The following is a 16,702-nucleotide window of genomic DNA, read 5'->3' on the forward strand; positions in this document are numbered from 1 at the left end:
AACGAGATTGCCAGGCTGGAATTCTGAGACCAGGGCTTTTATGTCCAGAGACTGTGTGTTAGGTGCAGTGGGGGCGATATGAAAGGCAGCACGATCCCTGCTTCTACAGAGAAGTAAATCAGTGTGGCTTTTATTTTCTTGCTCAAAATTCGTTTTTATTCCTAACTACAAAAGGAGTATGTGTTTTTTTTTTATAAGAAACCTTTCAAAAGATGAAAAAGGAAAATCATTTGTAACTTTACAATCCAGAGATGACAACTCTATACTTTGCAGCGTATTTTTTTGTAAACATTTGTGTACTTTAAGGGGGGGAAAAAATAACTTCATACTGCACTAGTGTCTGGTAGCCTTTTCCTACTTACTTTGTACATAGGAGCATGACATTAGTTATTGTTCTATAATGTGGTTCCGAGTGGCTACAATTTACTTTGTGCATTGGTGCATGACATTAGCTATTGTTTCATATCATGGTTTTGAGTGGCTACATAGTATTGTGTATGTCATTATGTAACCAGTCCCCTAGTGTTTGATATTTAGACCATTGTTGATGTTGGTGTTGTTTTTGCTATTAGACACCATTTTGTTGATTTCAGAAGTCGTGAAAGTGGATGGTGGGAGGCAGGCTTGTGGTATGACTAAGAGCCCAGGACTTGGCCTCATTGAGAACTCAATTCAAATAGTGAAAAGAAGAGATAACATTTTTATAGATCCCGAATATGGTGCCCGGCACTGCGTTAAGCGCTTTGTATGTATTAACTCATGATTTATTAATCCTCACCGTGGCCCATGGACTAGACACTATTTTTATCCCTCTTTTACAATTGAAGAAATGGAAGCACAGCCCCTCCACTTATGCAGCTGTCCTGTTGCTAAACCTTTGTGCACATTTATGATTGTTTCTTAGGATACATTTCTAGAAGTGGGGTCCTGGCCCAGATTTGGAAGGCTATGCGTATTTAAGGCCTTGAATACATAATGTAAATGCCTTTCCAGAAAGGTTGTGCCAGCTTATTCTCCTACCAACGGTGGTGGAGCATATCTGAGAAACTCAGGCCATGCTTTAAGTGCCAGTAACATGCCAGGCCCCGCACTCGGTACCCTGTAACGCTTCTCCGCACAGCGTAAGCAAGCACTCATACATCTTAGCCAGCATTAGCATTGTCGTGGCATTCTGCGTCCTTCGTTGAGAAAACAAGACACGCATTTGAAGAACGTCAATAACAAAGTGAGTGTGGAGTGAGTGGTCCTCAAAGTGAGTGTGTACAGGAGTTGGAGGAACATGAGCTGTAATTTAGGGTGGTGGTCAGGAAAGGCCACGTGGTGGGGAGGCGCTCGGGGAATGGGCAGGAGGATCCTGCCAAGTGATATCCAGAAGGCTCATGAGCAGTGGGGGCCGAGGTGGCTCTGTCCGGGGCTTGTGCGATGGGAGTTCGTTCAGCTGGAGGAGAAACGGTGAGAGAGGAAGCCGGGCCCAGATCAGGCCTGGGAGGGATCTCGGGCAGAGGGCTCTGATGGTGGGAAGCCACTGAGAGCTGACAGGGTGACTTTTAGGGAAATTTATTTATTAGGAGGGAGTGAGGAGTTGGGGCTGGAGGTGAGAAGACCTGCGGGAGACGAGGACAGAAGCCCAAGCAGAGGTCTCTGTGTATGTGGCCCAGTAGGTGCCTCTGGGAGTTGCGAAGAAAAAGATGTTGGTTTTCCTGGTGATGGGAGCACCCCTTCTTCCCGTGAGAGCAGAAGACAGACAGACACAAGGCTCAGCTAGGAGGTGAAAATACCAGTGTCATTTATTACCTACAAAGCCAAATGGGAGACCTTGGCTTATGTCCATGACCAGAGTCAGGCTTCTTGCTACTCCCTGGCCATGTCCAGGCCTTGGGGCACCCTGTTCAAGGAAAGAGCACAGCAGGCCCTGCCCCTGCCAGCTGCGAGGAGGGTCACTGCCAACCCCACTGAGCCTGCAGGTGGGGCGTGGAGGAGGTGGGCCTCAGACCTGCTTCCAGCGGGTGGACACAGGCTCTCCCCAGCCCCCCTACCCAGGTGGGGGACACAGGAGTTGAGCAGCACGCACATTCTCTGTGGGCAGGCAGATCTCAAAGTGGGCAGGAGAGGGATCCTCCATTCCCCAACCCAGCTCTTTCTCTCAAGCTCCCTTATCAGAGGACTCAGTCCTCCTCTCCTGGGGAAGGGAGTGGGGAGGGTTGAGAGAGGGTGGGTGTTGCCTTTCTTCTGTTCTGTCATCTTGGGGTTGGAGCGTTCCTTTCCCTGTTGCAACACGGAGGAGCTACTTGCCCCCTCCCCCACGCTGTCATCTTCTCCCAACCAGAATGCTCTGGTGTAAATTTTGGTGCCATATAGACCTGGTTCTAGAGCCAGCTCCTTCGCTTACTGCTGTGTGGCCTCTGGCAAATTTCTTAGCCGGAGTTCCTCCACCTCTAAAACGGAGTTCGTTGTAAGAATTAAATGTGACCATGTATGTCTGCTTTAGGACAGGCAGCTATTATTCTCACCTATTATGTATAGATGCAAAGAGTAGCCCTCCGACCCGGAGGACAGGGTGGGGCCCAGCTCACCAGGAGCTCTGGGCAGATCTCACCGCCATGCAGATGGGGGAGTTCTGTGTAGACAGGTCTAGGACAAGGGCTTAGGGGAGAGAGGGTCCAGTGTGGCCGGGAGACACTGGGAGGCAGCTGTACAGGGGCTGCTGTGGAGGAAGATGGGAGGGAGGGCCGGGAGGGACCTGACTGTGGGGTGTTCCCACCAAGGGAGGTGGAGAGCAGAACAAGGAGGCAGAGAAAGAGGAAGAACAGCCAAGAAGAAGAAGGACCTGGGAAAGCTCTGTCACAATCCCTCCATTACCCCACCTCCAGATGAAGCGCTGGGTTCTACACACCCTAGCCTGGGAATGACAAATAAGAGCTGGCAAGGCTGATCGTGTCTAAGGTTAAAAAATGAGTAAATCGGGCCTCCGGTAGGCAGCCTGGGAGTGCTGGGGCAAGTAGTGTCCAGTATCGGGACTTTCTGTGTTTTCATCCTGCCTCTGGCCCCTGCTCAAAGTCTTCTCCTGACCTTGGCCCCAGTTTCCGCATCTGCAAAATACAAGAGTTGAACCAACTTAATGTATTTTGTAGCTTTATTGCACACAACCCGTGGTAAAAAAAAAAAAAAAAGAAAGAAAGAAAGTTTACGCACACACGTTTAACTAAAACCAAAGCTTGATGAAACAGTAGTACTTTATTACACGTGTTACTCTGATATTTTCTGTTTTCTTGTGCATCATTTAAAAATGCCAGTCATGGCCCCCTAGCCGATTGTATGGCCCACTAATGAGTCACACTCCTTGGTCTGAAAACACTGACCCAGCTCATCTGGAATGTTCCCTCCTGCTCTGGCAGCCTATGGTTCTATTCCATTTCCTCTGGCCCCACAAACCCCGTCAGCTGAGCCTCGGTGGTTTTCTCCTTTGTATCTATAAACAGTGGTTTCCAATCTCAGATGCCTGAGGCTCTTGAGCAAAGGTGTGGTCAGGAGACCACGTTGCTGGAGAGCATGCTGCTCCTAGAGCCCTCCAGCCCCACGCACGAGGTAAGGTCCTGACTCAGCCGCTGTCTGGCTGTGTGCTGCGTGTTCTGTGTCAAGTTCTGGGACATCCATGAGTGGAGAGGGACCCGTGCCTTCTCCTGCCATCACCTTGGAGAAAGGAGTGGGTTTAGATATCATCTACATGCCCCTCCCCACCACACCCTGACTCTACTGCAGAGGACACCAGTCTTCTCTCTGGAAAAGTTTGTTGGGAAGGGAAGCTTAGCTCCCAGATAGAATTCCAGACTCTTCCCCAGGCCTAGCCCTCTTCACCCTGTCTGTCCTACCACTGAACCCCTCCTTGGACAGGTCCAAGAGTCACCCTTGTGGGAGCTGCTGATGGATGAGAAGAACTTTGGCAACCAGTGGACCTGGGATCAAATCCCAGCTCCATCTTTGCTTGGCTGTGTGGCCTTGGGAAAGTTCCCTACCATCTCTGAGCATATGGCCTCAACTGAAGCTTGATGACGATAACACCTGTCTTGGAGGATAAACTTAAGGGTGTGAGGATAGGTACAAAGTGTTGTGTGCTGGTGACTGGTATAACACAGGTGCTCGGTATAAACCCATTCTGCTTTAAATCCCATTTCCTTGTGTGTCCTTCTGAGGGAACGGCTGGAGAAATGGCAGCTGCTTCTGCCTTAAGGAAAGATGAAGATAAGTTTTATGGGCCAGTGACAGGCAGGGCAGCAGCAGAGAGATCCTGCCTTACGCTGCGTTCCCTGGGAGCAAACCCCACCCGCCCAGTGTGTCCAAACTGTGCAGAGACCGAGGCACAGCAGGCACCTCACGTCTACCAGGCTGCCTGAGGCCGTGGCTGGGAGAGGGAGACAGGCAGGTCTTGGGACGACTCTTTGTGCCCCCAAAATGGGCCAGCAGCAATTTACAAGGCGGATGGTGTGTCCTCTCTTGAGGCCGGGCTCAGAATACATTACATGACATGGCATCTTTTGACTCTAATTTCTTGGAATCCATTTAAAATTTCACCCTCCTACAGGGCAAATTTTACCTCAGAATGTTCTTATAAATCATCAAGTTTGATCCTTATAACCACCACCCTGGGAGAAGGATGGGGCAGGTGTAAGACTTTCATAATCACAGGATAGTGAGAAGAACTTTCTAGCAAACACCAGAACCAGGGTATTCAAGCGGGCAGTCTTAGGATGCTGTTTGCTTATTCTCATGCCGTTACCCATTACCAAGGCTGTGTGAAAGCCATCTTTGTGGGCTTCATGAGACATAGCACCTTCTTTTTGGTTCTCCCTCCCCTATGATGTTAAATAATTGAAAGGTGGATCTGAGCCAAGCTGGAGACAGGCGGGAGAGTTCCTCCATCGTCAGGGACCGCTGTTCTGGGGCAGCTGCTCCCCAGAACACGGACAGCAAGTTTCTCTGAGGGCTCCTGTGCACATTGGCTCTTAATAGCTGTAGAAACTGTGGTTTGATAGCCGAAATGACTTGCCTAAGACCACATAACTCCAGCAGCACAGGCCAGAAGGCCCTTTACCAGGCTGCCTTCCGCAGCCGGGACTTGGCAGTGCCTGGGAAGGCCTCTGACCTCTTTGCCTCTTTGTTCCTGGCCAGCTCCAGCTGCCCTCTGCTCTGTTTTGCCAACAACCAGAAGACTCCCCTTCCAAGGCAGAGGCTGACACTTTAACCTTGGAACATAAATAAGTCCCTGGGGCTTGTTTATGGAACACGTGGAGCAGGCCCGTGGTTCAGTAGAGGCAGTGAAATGTCTTACTTACTAGCTGGGGGAATGTCTCTGGGCCCATTTCCCTGTCCATATTTGAGCGGGTAGTACCAGATGGACCCATTCCACAGAACCTGGCTTCCCCGAGGCCAGCGAGGCTGGGGCAAAGACCAGGACTGGGTTTCATCCTTATTCTGCCCCCACCTTGTTGTTTGCTGTGTGACCTCATCTAGCACCCTCTCCTCTCTAGGCTCCTCTGGCCTTATCCCAAAAGACGGCAGAGATATTCCTGCTTTGCTGAAGTCACAGAAGGGAAATGACCTTGCAAAGCTCAGGAGCCACAAGTTGTGGGATTTTATCCTTATCCTTAGTGTTCTCAGACCAGTGTCCCCGGGAGAGGGACCCTCAGGCCTGCAAGAAAGCACATGGGAAGGACTGAGCGGCAGACCCTAGGCTGTCAAAGCTGTCCAGGGAGCAGCCCTTGGCTAGGAAAGGCACTTGCATTGATCCCGTCAGCATAGCCAGGCCCACAGGCCAGGCAGAGGTTTCCCTGAGCTCTGGCTCTCTCTGAGTGCCCAAGAATCCCTCTGCCCCCACTCTAGCCTAGTGTTCCTGGGGCTCATCCTGGGAGTGGGGGTTGCCAGGGTACCTCCCCTGGTGGGGCCAGCCCTGCCATGCCAGCTCTGGCAGCCTGCCTGCCAGCAGCTGGTCTCCCATTACACGCATACAGTCAGGCCGAGATTAGGCAGTGAGCTCATGGAGGCATGAATGGGGCCACCAGGGCGGGGCCGGTGGAGGCTGAAGGTCTGACTTGACAGGGGTCTCCCTGGATCCTCTCCCTTTCTGTCTCCCCCTTTCTGAGTCTCTTGGACTCTCTTCCTCTCTGTCTCTCTCCTCCCTGTGCACACAGACACCCGCTCTTGGAGCTTGCTGGAGATTGTCATGGCAACCCTCCAGGAAAATTATCAAAACACTTTTGCTCGCAATTGTACCAGACGAAGTGCTAATTCAGAGTGAGGCAGGAGCAGTTGGTAGGATGCTAAAGACACTGGCTTTGTGTGGAGGGCTCATTGGGATATAGAGTGGGCTCCAGCAGGAGGCGAGGGTGAGGCCAGGAGGCAGGACCACCAGGAAAGGCCCTGCTGCTTCCCTGCCACGGACATCGTTTGCTGCTGACCATTACCCACCCCTTATGCCGTATTTACATCCTCATTCCATCTCCATCTGAATGCATGCACACACAGTGGCTGGGCCAAATAGGCTCAAAGTTCACGTTGACCCAAACGGCAACGTGTAGAATAACCACCACCTCACTCAGCCCCTGGAGGCCCGAGAGAGACTTCTCTGTAAGTTCGAAAAAAGTTTCTGGGGAGACTTCTGGGTAAGTTTGAAGGATAGTCAGCTGACTGAGGCTTCTAGCTGGCAGTAGATCTGTGCCAGGGTGGCAGAGCAGCCACAGGAAAGGGGCCTGACCTTCTTGTTTCCTCCCCACCCACCACCACCCCCAGGAAGCAGGGCAGTACCTGTGAACAGAACTGCCCCACTGGTTCTTCCCACCTGGTTGCCCATGGCTCCCTGCCTGTCTGCATCCCAGAATGGACAGGGCATCCCTGCTCCCACCCGACCCGGCCCGGGGACCACAGGCTCCCTTGGAAACAAAGCCCTGCTAATAGCTGAAGAACTGGTGTTGCTTTTTTTAAACCCTGGCTCTGCCCAAAAGCCAAAGTGTGGGTGGAGATGGTGGAGGAGGTGGTGGCACAAGCCCCTCGCTTGTCTGTTGCCACCTTCCTTCCCCATCTGCTCCCCCAGCAGACCCTCCATGGAGGCGAGCCTCCCCCGCAGCCTCAGCCCGGGCTGCCTGCCACTCTCTGGCCCAAGAGGAAGCATTTACTTCCTGTGAATGGGTCCCTTCATCCCCGCATCCTCCTAAGGATCTAGAATGCTAGAGCCGGAGGGGCCCCCAGCAAATCAGAGTCTAGCCTCTTTACTTCACAGGTGGGGAAACTGAGGCTCGGAGATGGGAAGCAGCTGGCTCAAAGGCCACAGAGTATGTGGGCGATGGAGCTGATACTGCAGCCTAGGTGTTTGACTTCTCGTCACTTCAGAGGGACAGTAAGATGGGGTGGTGCCAAGTGATGAGCACCGATTTCCGAGTCAGGCAGACTTGGCTGTGAGTGCCAGCTTCAGCACTTAGCACTGAGGGTGACCCTGGTAAGCTACAAAGCACCCTGAGTTGTCATCTGTAAAACGAGAGTGATGCTAAGGTCCCCCTAAAAGGAGGCCTTGAAGATGACTTAGGTGAGGCATGTGCCAAGCATCTTTGGCACAGTGCCAGCACATAGTAGGTGTTCAACATATGACATTTCAATGTCCCCCTCTGTAGTCCCAGGACCACAAGCCTTCTGAGAAAGAGAAGCCATCTTGTATCCCCTTTACTAGCCCCTGAACCAGGGAGGCCAGCGTAGGCCATTTAGCATGTCCTGGAAAAAGCAGCATTGACCCCGCGCACTCAGCAAGTCCAGAGGTCAGCAGGAACCAGGCCCTGATGCCTGGGTGGGCCCTAGCACCCCAGGGCCCATCCTTCCCGGATCTGCCCACTCCGCCTCCCACCTGCGTTCTCACTGGCTCTCGTGCTCCATAAACCCTACAGAGGGGAAGGCACTGGCCCTTGGGCCTTTGGGGGAAGGTAGGCGTGTGTATGAGGCATCTGCTCAAAGAGGCTGACATCCAGTGAAGCTCCCTAGAACCACCTTTGGGTGCCGGCAGTAACACCCACAGCGACTCCCCTGAAATTCCGCGCCTGGAGACACTACTTGGAGCTTGACATCGCTCTGTCTGGCTTCCTCTTTTACACTGTGAGTCAGGGAGAAAGAATAAGCCACCGAAACCCCCAAATGCCCTCTGGAGCAGGAGCTTCTTGGCACCTTTCCTGACATCTTCTCAACCATGTTGGGGGTTGTGTAGGTTTGGGCACGAGATAATGAAAACAAAAGGAACAGGTATCTCATGCTTAAGACATGCTGGGCACTATGCTAGGTGCTTTGCATACAGTAAACATCGACTCCCAGGGGCATTATGCTCTGAGGTGCAGAAACTAGTCTCGGGGTGTGCGGTCTGCCCAACATCACAGAAAGAGCCTGTGGCAGAATGGGGTTAGAATCTAGATCTGCCTTCTAGCCTGGTAGCAGCCCTCAGCTGACTCTTTCCAGAGGCACAGACACGTTGGGGCTGGCCCGTGAGATGCTCTGCGGATGGAGAAGGTCAGCGGTGGCGCCAGGAATCCAGGCAGTGTGGAGCTCAGGTCCCAGCCTTGAGGGGAGGTGTTCATCTCTTCACCCTCCCCTTGCCTCCTCCCCAAGGCTCCCTGTGAGCAGGGCCAAAGCCAGACTTCCAAGAGGGGCGGAAGTGAGGGGCGTCTGATCTCACTGCTGACTTGGGACCCCTGGCTGTGAAGCACAGGCCTCCTTTCCCTGTTTTACCTTCCTGGGCCAGGGAAGCTGAGAGGAATGAGCTAGGGTACCCCAGTCCCCAGCCTGGGAGTTTGGGTCTGGAGGCGCTGTATGTGTTGGGAAGGAAGCCCCAGTAGAGATGGTAAAGCCCCCTCACTGGCTGCCAGGAGCCATGGGGGCGCGATCAGGGGGGGTGGAGGAGGGGGAGCAGGTTTGGGGGTGGCACATTCCACAGGAAGCATGAGCTCCTGCTGTGTGCCAGCACTGGCCTGGCTGCTGGGGAAATGCATTTGCCGATACAGTCCAGTGGGGAAGGCAGACAACACTGATGGGAACAAAGTAATGAGAAGGCCTTTGAGATAGTAGTAAATATGCTAGGAAGAAAAAAGAGAGAGAGTGACTGAGGGACAACCTTAAATAGGTGGCTCTGAGGAAGGAGCACTGGAGCAACACAGAGAGTCAAGTGCTTTACCCCAGGCCACACAGTAAATTCAGGGAAAGCCAAGCGAGGACTCATCTCTGGTCTCCCACTCTAATAGTCTCCCTCCTTCTAGAAACATCCTTCTCTTGGATTCTGACATGTTGTCCTGTTGAACGTTGCTTCTCTGAGCCCTTAACTGTCTCACTGTCCTCCCATTGTCGGCTGGTCCCAGCCCTTTTCTGTTTGGAAGGCGGGCTGTACCCTGATGGCTCCCAGACTTATACCTCCATCCCTCACCTGTCCCGAGTTCCAGTATCCTGTCTGAACTCTCTACTTGGATGTCTAATGCTTCTCTTGGTTAGGATAATGCTCAGTCAATATAATAGAGACCTGAAATTAGAGTAGTTTAAAAATATTCACTCGACTGCTCTCTCATATGGCAGCTCCAAGAGATGTGTTTCAGGCTGATAGGTTGCTCAGCAAAACAGGGTCGTTTAGGGGCCCAGATGAATGATAGTACCTCTATCTTTAACACGAAGCTTCCAGGCTTTCTCTGGTTATCATTCTTCCAGCCGATGTGAGGGGAAGACATGGAAGTCTATGGCAGGAATTTCCTCTTAAGCAACTGAGGCAGAAGTTAAACATATCAGTTCTGCTCACATTCCACAGGTGAGAATTTAGACATACGGCCGCACCTAGCTGCAAGGGAAGTCGGGAAATGTGACCCTGGATGGACAGACAGCTCCAGCCTCCACCACAGTTCACCCTCTAGAACAATGAGGCCTTCTCTGCCCTGGGGGTGGAAGGGGTTCTCTGGGGGTTATGCCTCATCCTGTATCTCCCTGGCCCTTGCCTTTGCCCTTTGAGAAACTCCTTGTCTGTCGCTTTCCATGAACACCCAAGAGGGTGTTGAAATCTATCCTCCTTGGGCACTTATTTGGGCTGGAACAGTCATGGACATTTCAAGTCCAGGCCTGCAAATTTGTTGGTAATACCTATCCTTCGGAAACTTAGTAGGCTTCGGGTCTGTCCACTTCTAGTTAGTTCCATGTACCAGTGACCATACCCAAAGTTTCTTTCTTGACAGTCACTAAGTCTGTCTGCCTTGCCCAACCAATCTCTTTCTCTGTGGTTTTAAATGAAAATTCCCCTAAGGATGTGTGAAATAATAGACTTGGATGACAAGGCAACAACCCCAATGTGCTTTGACACAGGAGTGAAGGCTTTGTTTGGCATAATGTTTGGACTAATAGACAGGCTTTGAGAGAGGCTCTGAGCCCCAACAGTCTGATCTCCCACTCTTTGGACAAAACCAGTTGGTTTTTCCAACCCTGAGGACATCAGTTTTCTGGACTCGCTGTTTCTGTCCATCTATTCTGGCAAACTAGCTAACCTCTTTCTTGTAATATCTTACTAAAAGCAACATAAACAGCCAACATATCCAAATGTTTTCAACTCTTTCTAACCATGTTTCTCGAATTATAAGTATGTGGTCTGTATTCAAAATTATTACAGGTAATGTTTCTAATAAACGTTTCGTCACAGCGTAACAAGGGTCACCAGCTTTCCATCCTCCAATGTTTATTTCTGTATTGCTCACCACCTATAGGCTAAGACAATGACACATATTTTAGGGCTTTTATACATAGCAGCTTCCCATTTTTGGCACCAGTTTGTGAATGAGAGTACAGTCATGTGCCACATAACGATGTTCAGTCAACAAGGGACTGTGTATGTTACAGCGGTCCCATAAGATTATAATGGAGCTGAAAAATCCCTATTACCTACTGACGTCATAGCCATCACAGTGTTGGAGCACCAGCCCATTCCTCAGATGTTTGTGGTGATGCGGGCGCAAACTTACTGTGCTGCCAGTCACGTAAAAGTATAGCACATACGATTATGTACAGTACATAATACATAATAATGATAATAAACAACTTTGTTACTGGCTTACGTATTCAGTATAGTATACTTTTTATCATTATTTTAGAGTGTACTCTTTCTACTTATAAAGACGAACGTTCGCTGTAGAATGGCATGCTGCGTTACGCCAGCTGCAGCCTCATACGCCTTGTGTTTACCGAGTCTCGATGCATCATTTTTCTCTTGTGCTGATTTAATCTCATGTTGTTTTGTCTGGTATCCTGCTGCACAGGCTTGTAGCCTAGGAGCAATAGGCTACATCACATAGCCTACGTGTGTGCAGTAGGTGTGTGTAAGTGTACTCTATGACGTTTGCACAACGACAAAATAGCCTAATGACGCATTTCTCAGAACAGATCCGCATTGTTAAGTGCTGCATGATCATATTGCTAAGCTGCGATCGAAAGGAACTCTAAAATACAGTGGCTTTAAGATTATAGAAAGTAATTTTTCTCTCACGTAATCTAGTTCTGATATGAGCATTCCAGGCCGCACCCCGGTGGATGGTGGATTTTGATGCACAGCTAGCAGACTCCACAGTGGCTTCCCCTTCCCAGCCTCTTCTTCCTCCCAACATTCCCCTGGAGTCCAGGGCACCACCATCCTATACTTGCTCCGGCCAAATACATGAGAGTCAGCATCGATTCCGCACCACCCCAATCCAACCCATTGCAAATTCTCTCCATTCTCTCTTCAGACAAATCTGACCATTTCCCTATGTCTTCACTGTCTTCACCCTAATCCAAGTTTTCAGTGTCTTATATCTGGAGTCATGGGACAGTCTTCTAAGCGGACTCCCTGCCTTTTCCCTGGTCCCTTTCCAGTCTACTCTCCACATGGCAGCCACAGGGAGCTTTTAAAAACATAAATTAGAGCTTGTAGCTCCCCTGCTCAGAACCCTCCAGTGTCATTCCATTGCCTCGAGAGTAAAATGCTGTCTCTTTAACATGGTCGTCAGAGCCTTCTGTGACTGTCCCTACTTCTCATGCCTCTTATCTCTCTGCTTTAGCCACACGGGCTTTCTTGGTGTTCCCAAATGAGCCAAGCTTGTTCCTGCCGTAGGACCTTTGCACTGGGGTTCCCTCTGCCCGAAATGCTCTCCTCCCACTTGGGCCCATGCTGGTTCCTTCTTTGTTCTTTACAGGGCAAATAGTGGAGAAGAGAGAGGGCTTAGGAGCTAAGTCGCCTGCCTGGGTTTGAATCTCAGCTCTGCTGCTTATTAGCTGTGTGACCTTGGGGCAAGTTGCTTAGCTTCTCTGTGCCTTGGTTTTCCTATCTGTAAATGGTGATAAGAAAAGTGCTTGTTTCCCAGGGTTGCTGGAAGGATTAAATACAATAGTTAACACATAGAGTTAATGCATAAAAAGTATGTCAGCATGGCACATATTAAGCACTTTGAAGTGTTATTGTCCTTCGGGCGTTGCCTTAAATATCACCCACTCTGAGAAGCCTTTCCTGGCCGTCCCCTCTGCACATCACTCCAGCTGCATCCTTATCACGCCACCCACAGCACATATTCCTGTTTCTGTGTTTATTGTCTGTCCCTCTCCCTCCCTTAAATGTAACTTCTGTGAGGGCAGGAGCTGGTACACAGTAGGTTCTCAAATCTTCGTTGAATAGCTACAGGCAGAACGGAGGCCAAATCCCACTGAGGCCCTCCCTTCCCAGTGCCCCATGCTGAGTGTCTGCGGGCCTCAGCACCTCAGGACAGTGCTCACAGTTTCCCCTGGGAAGTTGGGGAATATGGCAGGGGACCTGCTTTTAGAAGCCCCAGGGGCACTGGTGGGTATCAACCCTTAGCAGGGGACTATAGAGTATGGACTCTGGAGTTGGCCTTACAGAGTCCATCAGTTATGTGCCTCCATTGGGAGAGTACCTGTTACCTCACGGGGTGGTTATGAAAATTAAATAGGATAATATATGTAAAATGAAGCTCACTGGCTGGCTTGGAGTGCAGCTCTCCAGATGGCAGTTGTCCTTGTTGTTGGTGGTGGTGGTGCCATATCTAAGCGCCATCCTTCTGAACATGAATGGGGGTGACCTCAAGACTTGGTGGGGTGGAGGTAGTAAGGAGACAAACATAGAGAAGCCATCTAGGGAAGAGAAGAACTGTAATGGAATAATAGGTCGTGTCTGTATTTCTGCGTGCCTCTGTGTTTTTATTTGTGTTTGTACGGGGGTGGAGGGCGGTGGCAGGGATCGATCAGAGAAACCCAACTCTTCCTTCGAACTCAGTTCTGGGAAGCTGGGTGCCCTGGCTGTCCACACTACAAGGACAGCCTGGAGCTGCCTCTACCAAATATGCTACGAACACCCCCCTCGGCGCCCCACCCCCACCCCCACGCGCTCAGAACCCGAGGCAGAATAACCAGCGGCTTAACTGCGCCTCTGAGATTAGGGGGTGGGTAAGGGGGACCTGTGCCCCCGCGGCCATCATAGTTGGTACAGAACTGGCTATCCTAGAATGGGTAGTGACATTTCAGGACCCCAGCTCCCCTGCCGCCCCCGCTGCGCCACGTGCTTCGGAGCTTCAGATGCTCCCGGAACCCCCGCGGGCGGGGCCTGCCTTCCGGAGCGGGGAGCGGGGTTGGTGGGGGGCGGGAGGCATCGGGAAAAGGGCCGTTACTTTCCCAGAGTGGCGGGGCGACGTCAGGCGGAAGGGCGCGGGGCGCACACGCTTTAAATGGCATTCGCTGTCATCCGAGCTCACAGCCGTGTGGGCAGGAGCCGGCTATATAAGCTGCGGGCCCGGCGCCGTGGGCCAGACGGCGACAGCATCGGCGGCGAGCCCCTCAGACTGCCGCGGAGCCGCGCCCCCAGAGCCCCGCGCTCCGCGCTCCCCGACGGGCCCACCAGCCCGCCCTCCCGAGGAGCAACGACACGGCCCGCGAGGGCCACCGCCACCCCGCAGCAGATTTGGATCCCCCGCCCGGCGAGCCCCAGGCTGCTGCCTCCCGGGGGGTCCCGGCGCAGCGGCCGTCCCCGTCCCCGGAGAGCCCCGCCGCCCCGCCGCCCGGCCCCGAAGACTCCGGCAACGCCATGGCGGCCACCAAGCCGGGCGAGCTGATGGGCATCTGCTCCAGCTACCAAGCAGTGATGCCGCACTTCATGTGCTTGGCTGACGAGTTCCCGCAGCCGGTGCGGCCGGCCAAGCTGACCAAGGGCAAGGGCCGGCTGCGGCGGCCGCGCCAGTCCCGCTTCAAGACGCAGCCGGTGACCTTCGATGAGATCCAGGAGGTGGAAGAGGAGGGGGTGTCCCCCATGGAGGAGGAGAAGGCCAAGAAGTCGTTCCTGCAGAGCCTGGAGTGTCTGCGCCGCAGCACGCAGAGCCTGTCGCTGCAGAGGGAGCAGCTCAGCAGCTGCAAACTGAGGAACAGCCTGGACTCCAGCGACTCCGACTCGGCCCTGTGAGAGGCGCTGCCGGCAGCGGGGACTCGGGCGCCTCGGCGGCCCGCGGGGGAAGTAGCGAGCGAACCCCAAGAGGGTCTGCATTACAGAGACCCCCGAGGACTGGGGACCGCCGCCCTCGCGTGCTTGGACTCCGGCCGGACTGTGAACTGGTCGGTGCGCCCAGAGCTGCGCCAGTCCTGGGTCCGAGCGCGCGGGGGCGCCAGGGACGGGCCGCTTTCTTTGCCCTTGTAAATGTTTATTTTTTAACTCTTCCTAGTACGAACTCTGCCGTGAGTGTGCGCGGGGAGGCTCCCCGCTCAGTCGCCCGTGTCCTCAGGGCTTCCTGAAGAGCTGCTCCACTCCCTTGTCCGATGGGATGCAACTCCGACTTTGCACACCGCTCCACCACCGTGCCCCCCGGCGCACACCCGTTCACACTCACGCAGATATACTCTCGCTGAATACTTTTATAACGTTAGGCGCGGCTGATGGGACTTGGGGTGCAGTGCAGCTGCTGCTGCGACCGGAGGATTGATATTTATTTTTGCATTGCGATGGCCGACGGCGTTTATTTAACAATCTTTTTACCTGGATATGTCTGTGAGGCTCCCGATCGGAGACTAAATAAAGTCAATATATTTGCACACTGCATATCTCCAGGTTCTTGACTTCTTGAACCTTGGGGGTCCAGGCTCCCAAGTTGCGGGGGGGGGGGTGGTTGGTATGTGGGGTAAGGATGTCGCTGGAATGGGAGGCCAGGGATCCCCGGGTGGAGGTAACTACACTAGCGTCAGTCACTGGAACGAGGCCACAGTCCCCAGTGCCCTGGATCCATGGCCCGCCTCCCCGAGTGGATCCAGACCCAGCCCAGAGCGCTCCTGCCTCCCTGGACTGTTCCGCATCGTTGGCGTCCGGGATGGAGCGAAGCCACTGGTGAGGCGGAGGTCGGGGCTATGAGGACAGAGAGCCCCCTCCTGGGTGTAGCTGGCCTCTCAGAGAGGCCAGGTCAGGGTCATCGCCCCACACCTACCCCAGAAGACCCTACTTGCTCCACGCCCTTTCCTGGTGGCGGGTGGGGAGATGTCTAAGCCAGCGGAGGGAGATCCGGGCAGGGATATTTGGGTGGTGGGATGCGAGGGAGGGTCTGGAGCCTGCCCAAGCTTGGTGAGGATGTGGGTGTGTCCTCACTGTACCTGCAGGTGAGGGCCTGAGCCCCCTGCGCTGATTCAGAGGAGTGCCTGCGACCCTTTTCTGGGGCGCAAATAGCCGTTGTTTTCGGTTCGCTGATCCAACCCTCCCCTTTGCCCTCTTCAAGGTTCCGCAGGGAGGGTGGGGCATATCTTTGGTCAGAACTCAAGGGCTCTGGAGAAGCACGGAGTCTCCCCGCCCCCTTTGTTTACAAATGAGAAAACAAACCTAGTAGCGAGGGAATTGTCACATGGAAAGTAGTGTCAAAGGTGCAGCCAGATCTCCTGACTGTCCAGGGCTCCTTCCATTACATGGCTCTGTCTTGACAGTGCTTTCCGGCAGCTGCCTGGCATCCCTGTCTCCACCCTAAACAGGTTCGCGTGTAACAGGACCACCGGGCAGCAGGTGGTGATGGGGTAATAAACAACATTTGGTTGAGGAGGGCAGGACCCCACGCTTGAGTCCCCTACCAGCCCGCCCCTCTAGGCTTACTCCAGATTTGACGGCCATGCCAGGCTGAGTAGCCCAGAGGAGCGTGGAGAGCTTGGGTGCTTTTCCTACTCCTCTCTCTCCAGGTTGTCCTGTTTCTGTGCTCCGGTGCCCTCTGGTGGTGGGGGCTGATGCTCGGCTCCGCCAGGCAGAGGATCTGAACAGCTTTTCGCTCTTCACACTGCACCTCTTGTAGCCCTGGGCTCTGCAGAAAAGGAGAGAGCAGAAGACATGAAAAAGAAAGAAAAATAGAACCCACAGGGCCTGAAAGAATGTCCTTCTCACTGGCTCAAAGAGAGGAAGACAGGCCCAGGGCCTCGGAGACTGGGGTCTTTGGTGCTGTCCTAGCCCCTGGAAACACATTGGCCATGGCAGTCAGTCCGCTGGGACAGTCAGTTCCATTAGGGGTGGGGGGGGGGAGGGGGAGACATGGTGCATGACAGAAGGTGTTTACCTGCAAAGGCCACAGCCTGGTGAGGCAGCTGTGGATGGATACTTTGATTCCAGCCTCTGTAGCTGCCATGGCTATGCTGGTTTGAGCTCTTTGGGGTGAAAATGAAACCT

The 16,702-nt window shown here is 53.1% G+C and overlaps 1 protein-coding gene across 1 annotated transcript; it reads left to right on the forward strand.

The window, feature by feature from the left end:
• The first annotated feature begins 13,659 nt into the window (after positions 1-13,659).
• CUNH11orf96 (chromosome unknown C11orf96 homolog) lies at positions 13,660-15,114 on the forward strand. Its single transcript, XM_011356850.2, has one exon. The coding sequence runs from the start codon at positions 14,111-14,113 to the stop codon at positions 14,480-14,482; it is 372 nt and encodes a 123-aa protein (XP_011355152.1). The 5' UTR covers positions 13,660-14,110; the 3' UTR covers positions 14,483-15,114.
• The last annotated feature ends 1,588 nt before the right edge of the window (positions 15,115-16,702 follow it).

This window comes from Pteropus vampyrus, unplaced genomic scaffold, assembly GCF_000151845.1.
Source record: "Pteropus vampyrus isolate Shadow unplaced genomic scaffold, Pvam_2.0 Scaffold31, whole genome shotgun sequence".
Lineage (NCBI taxonomy): Eukaryota > Metazoa > Chordata > Mammalia > Chiroptera > Pteropodidae > Pteropus > Pteropus vampyrus.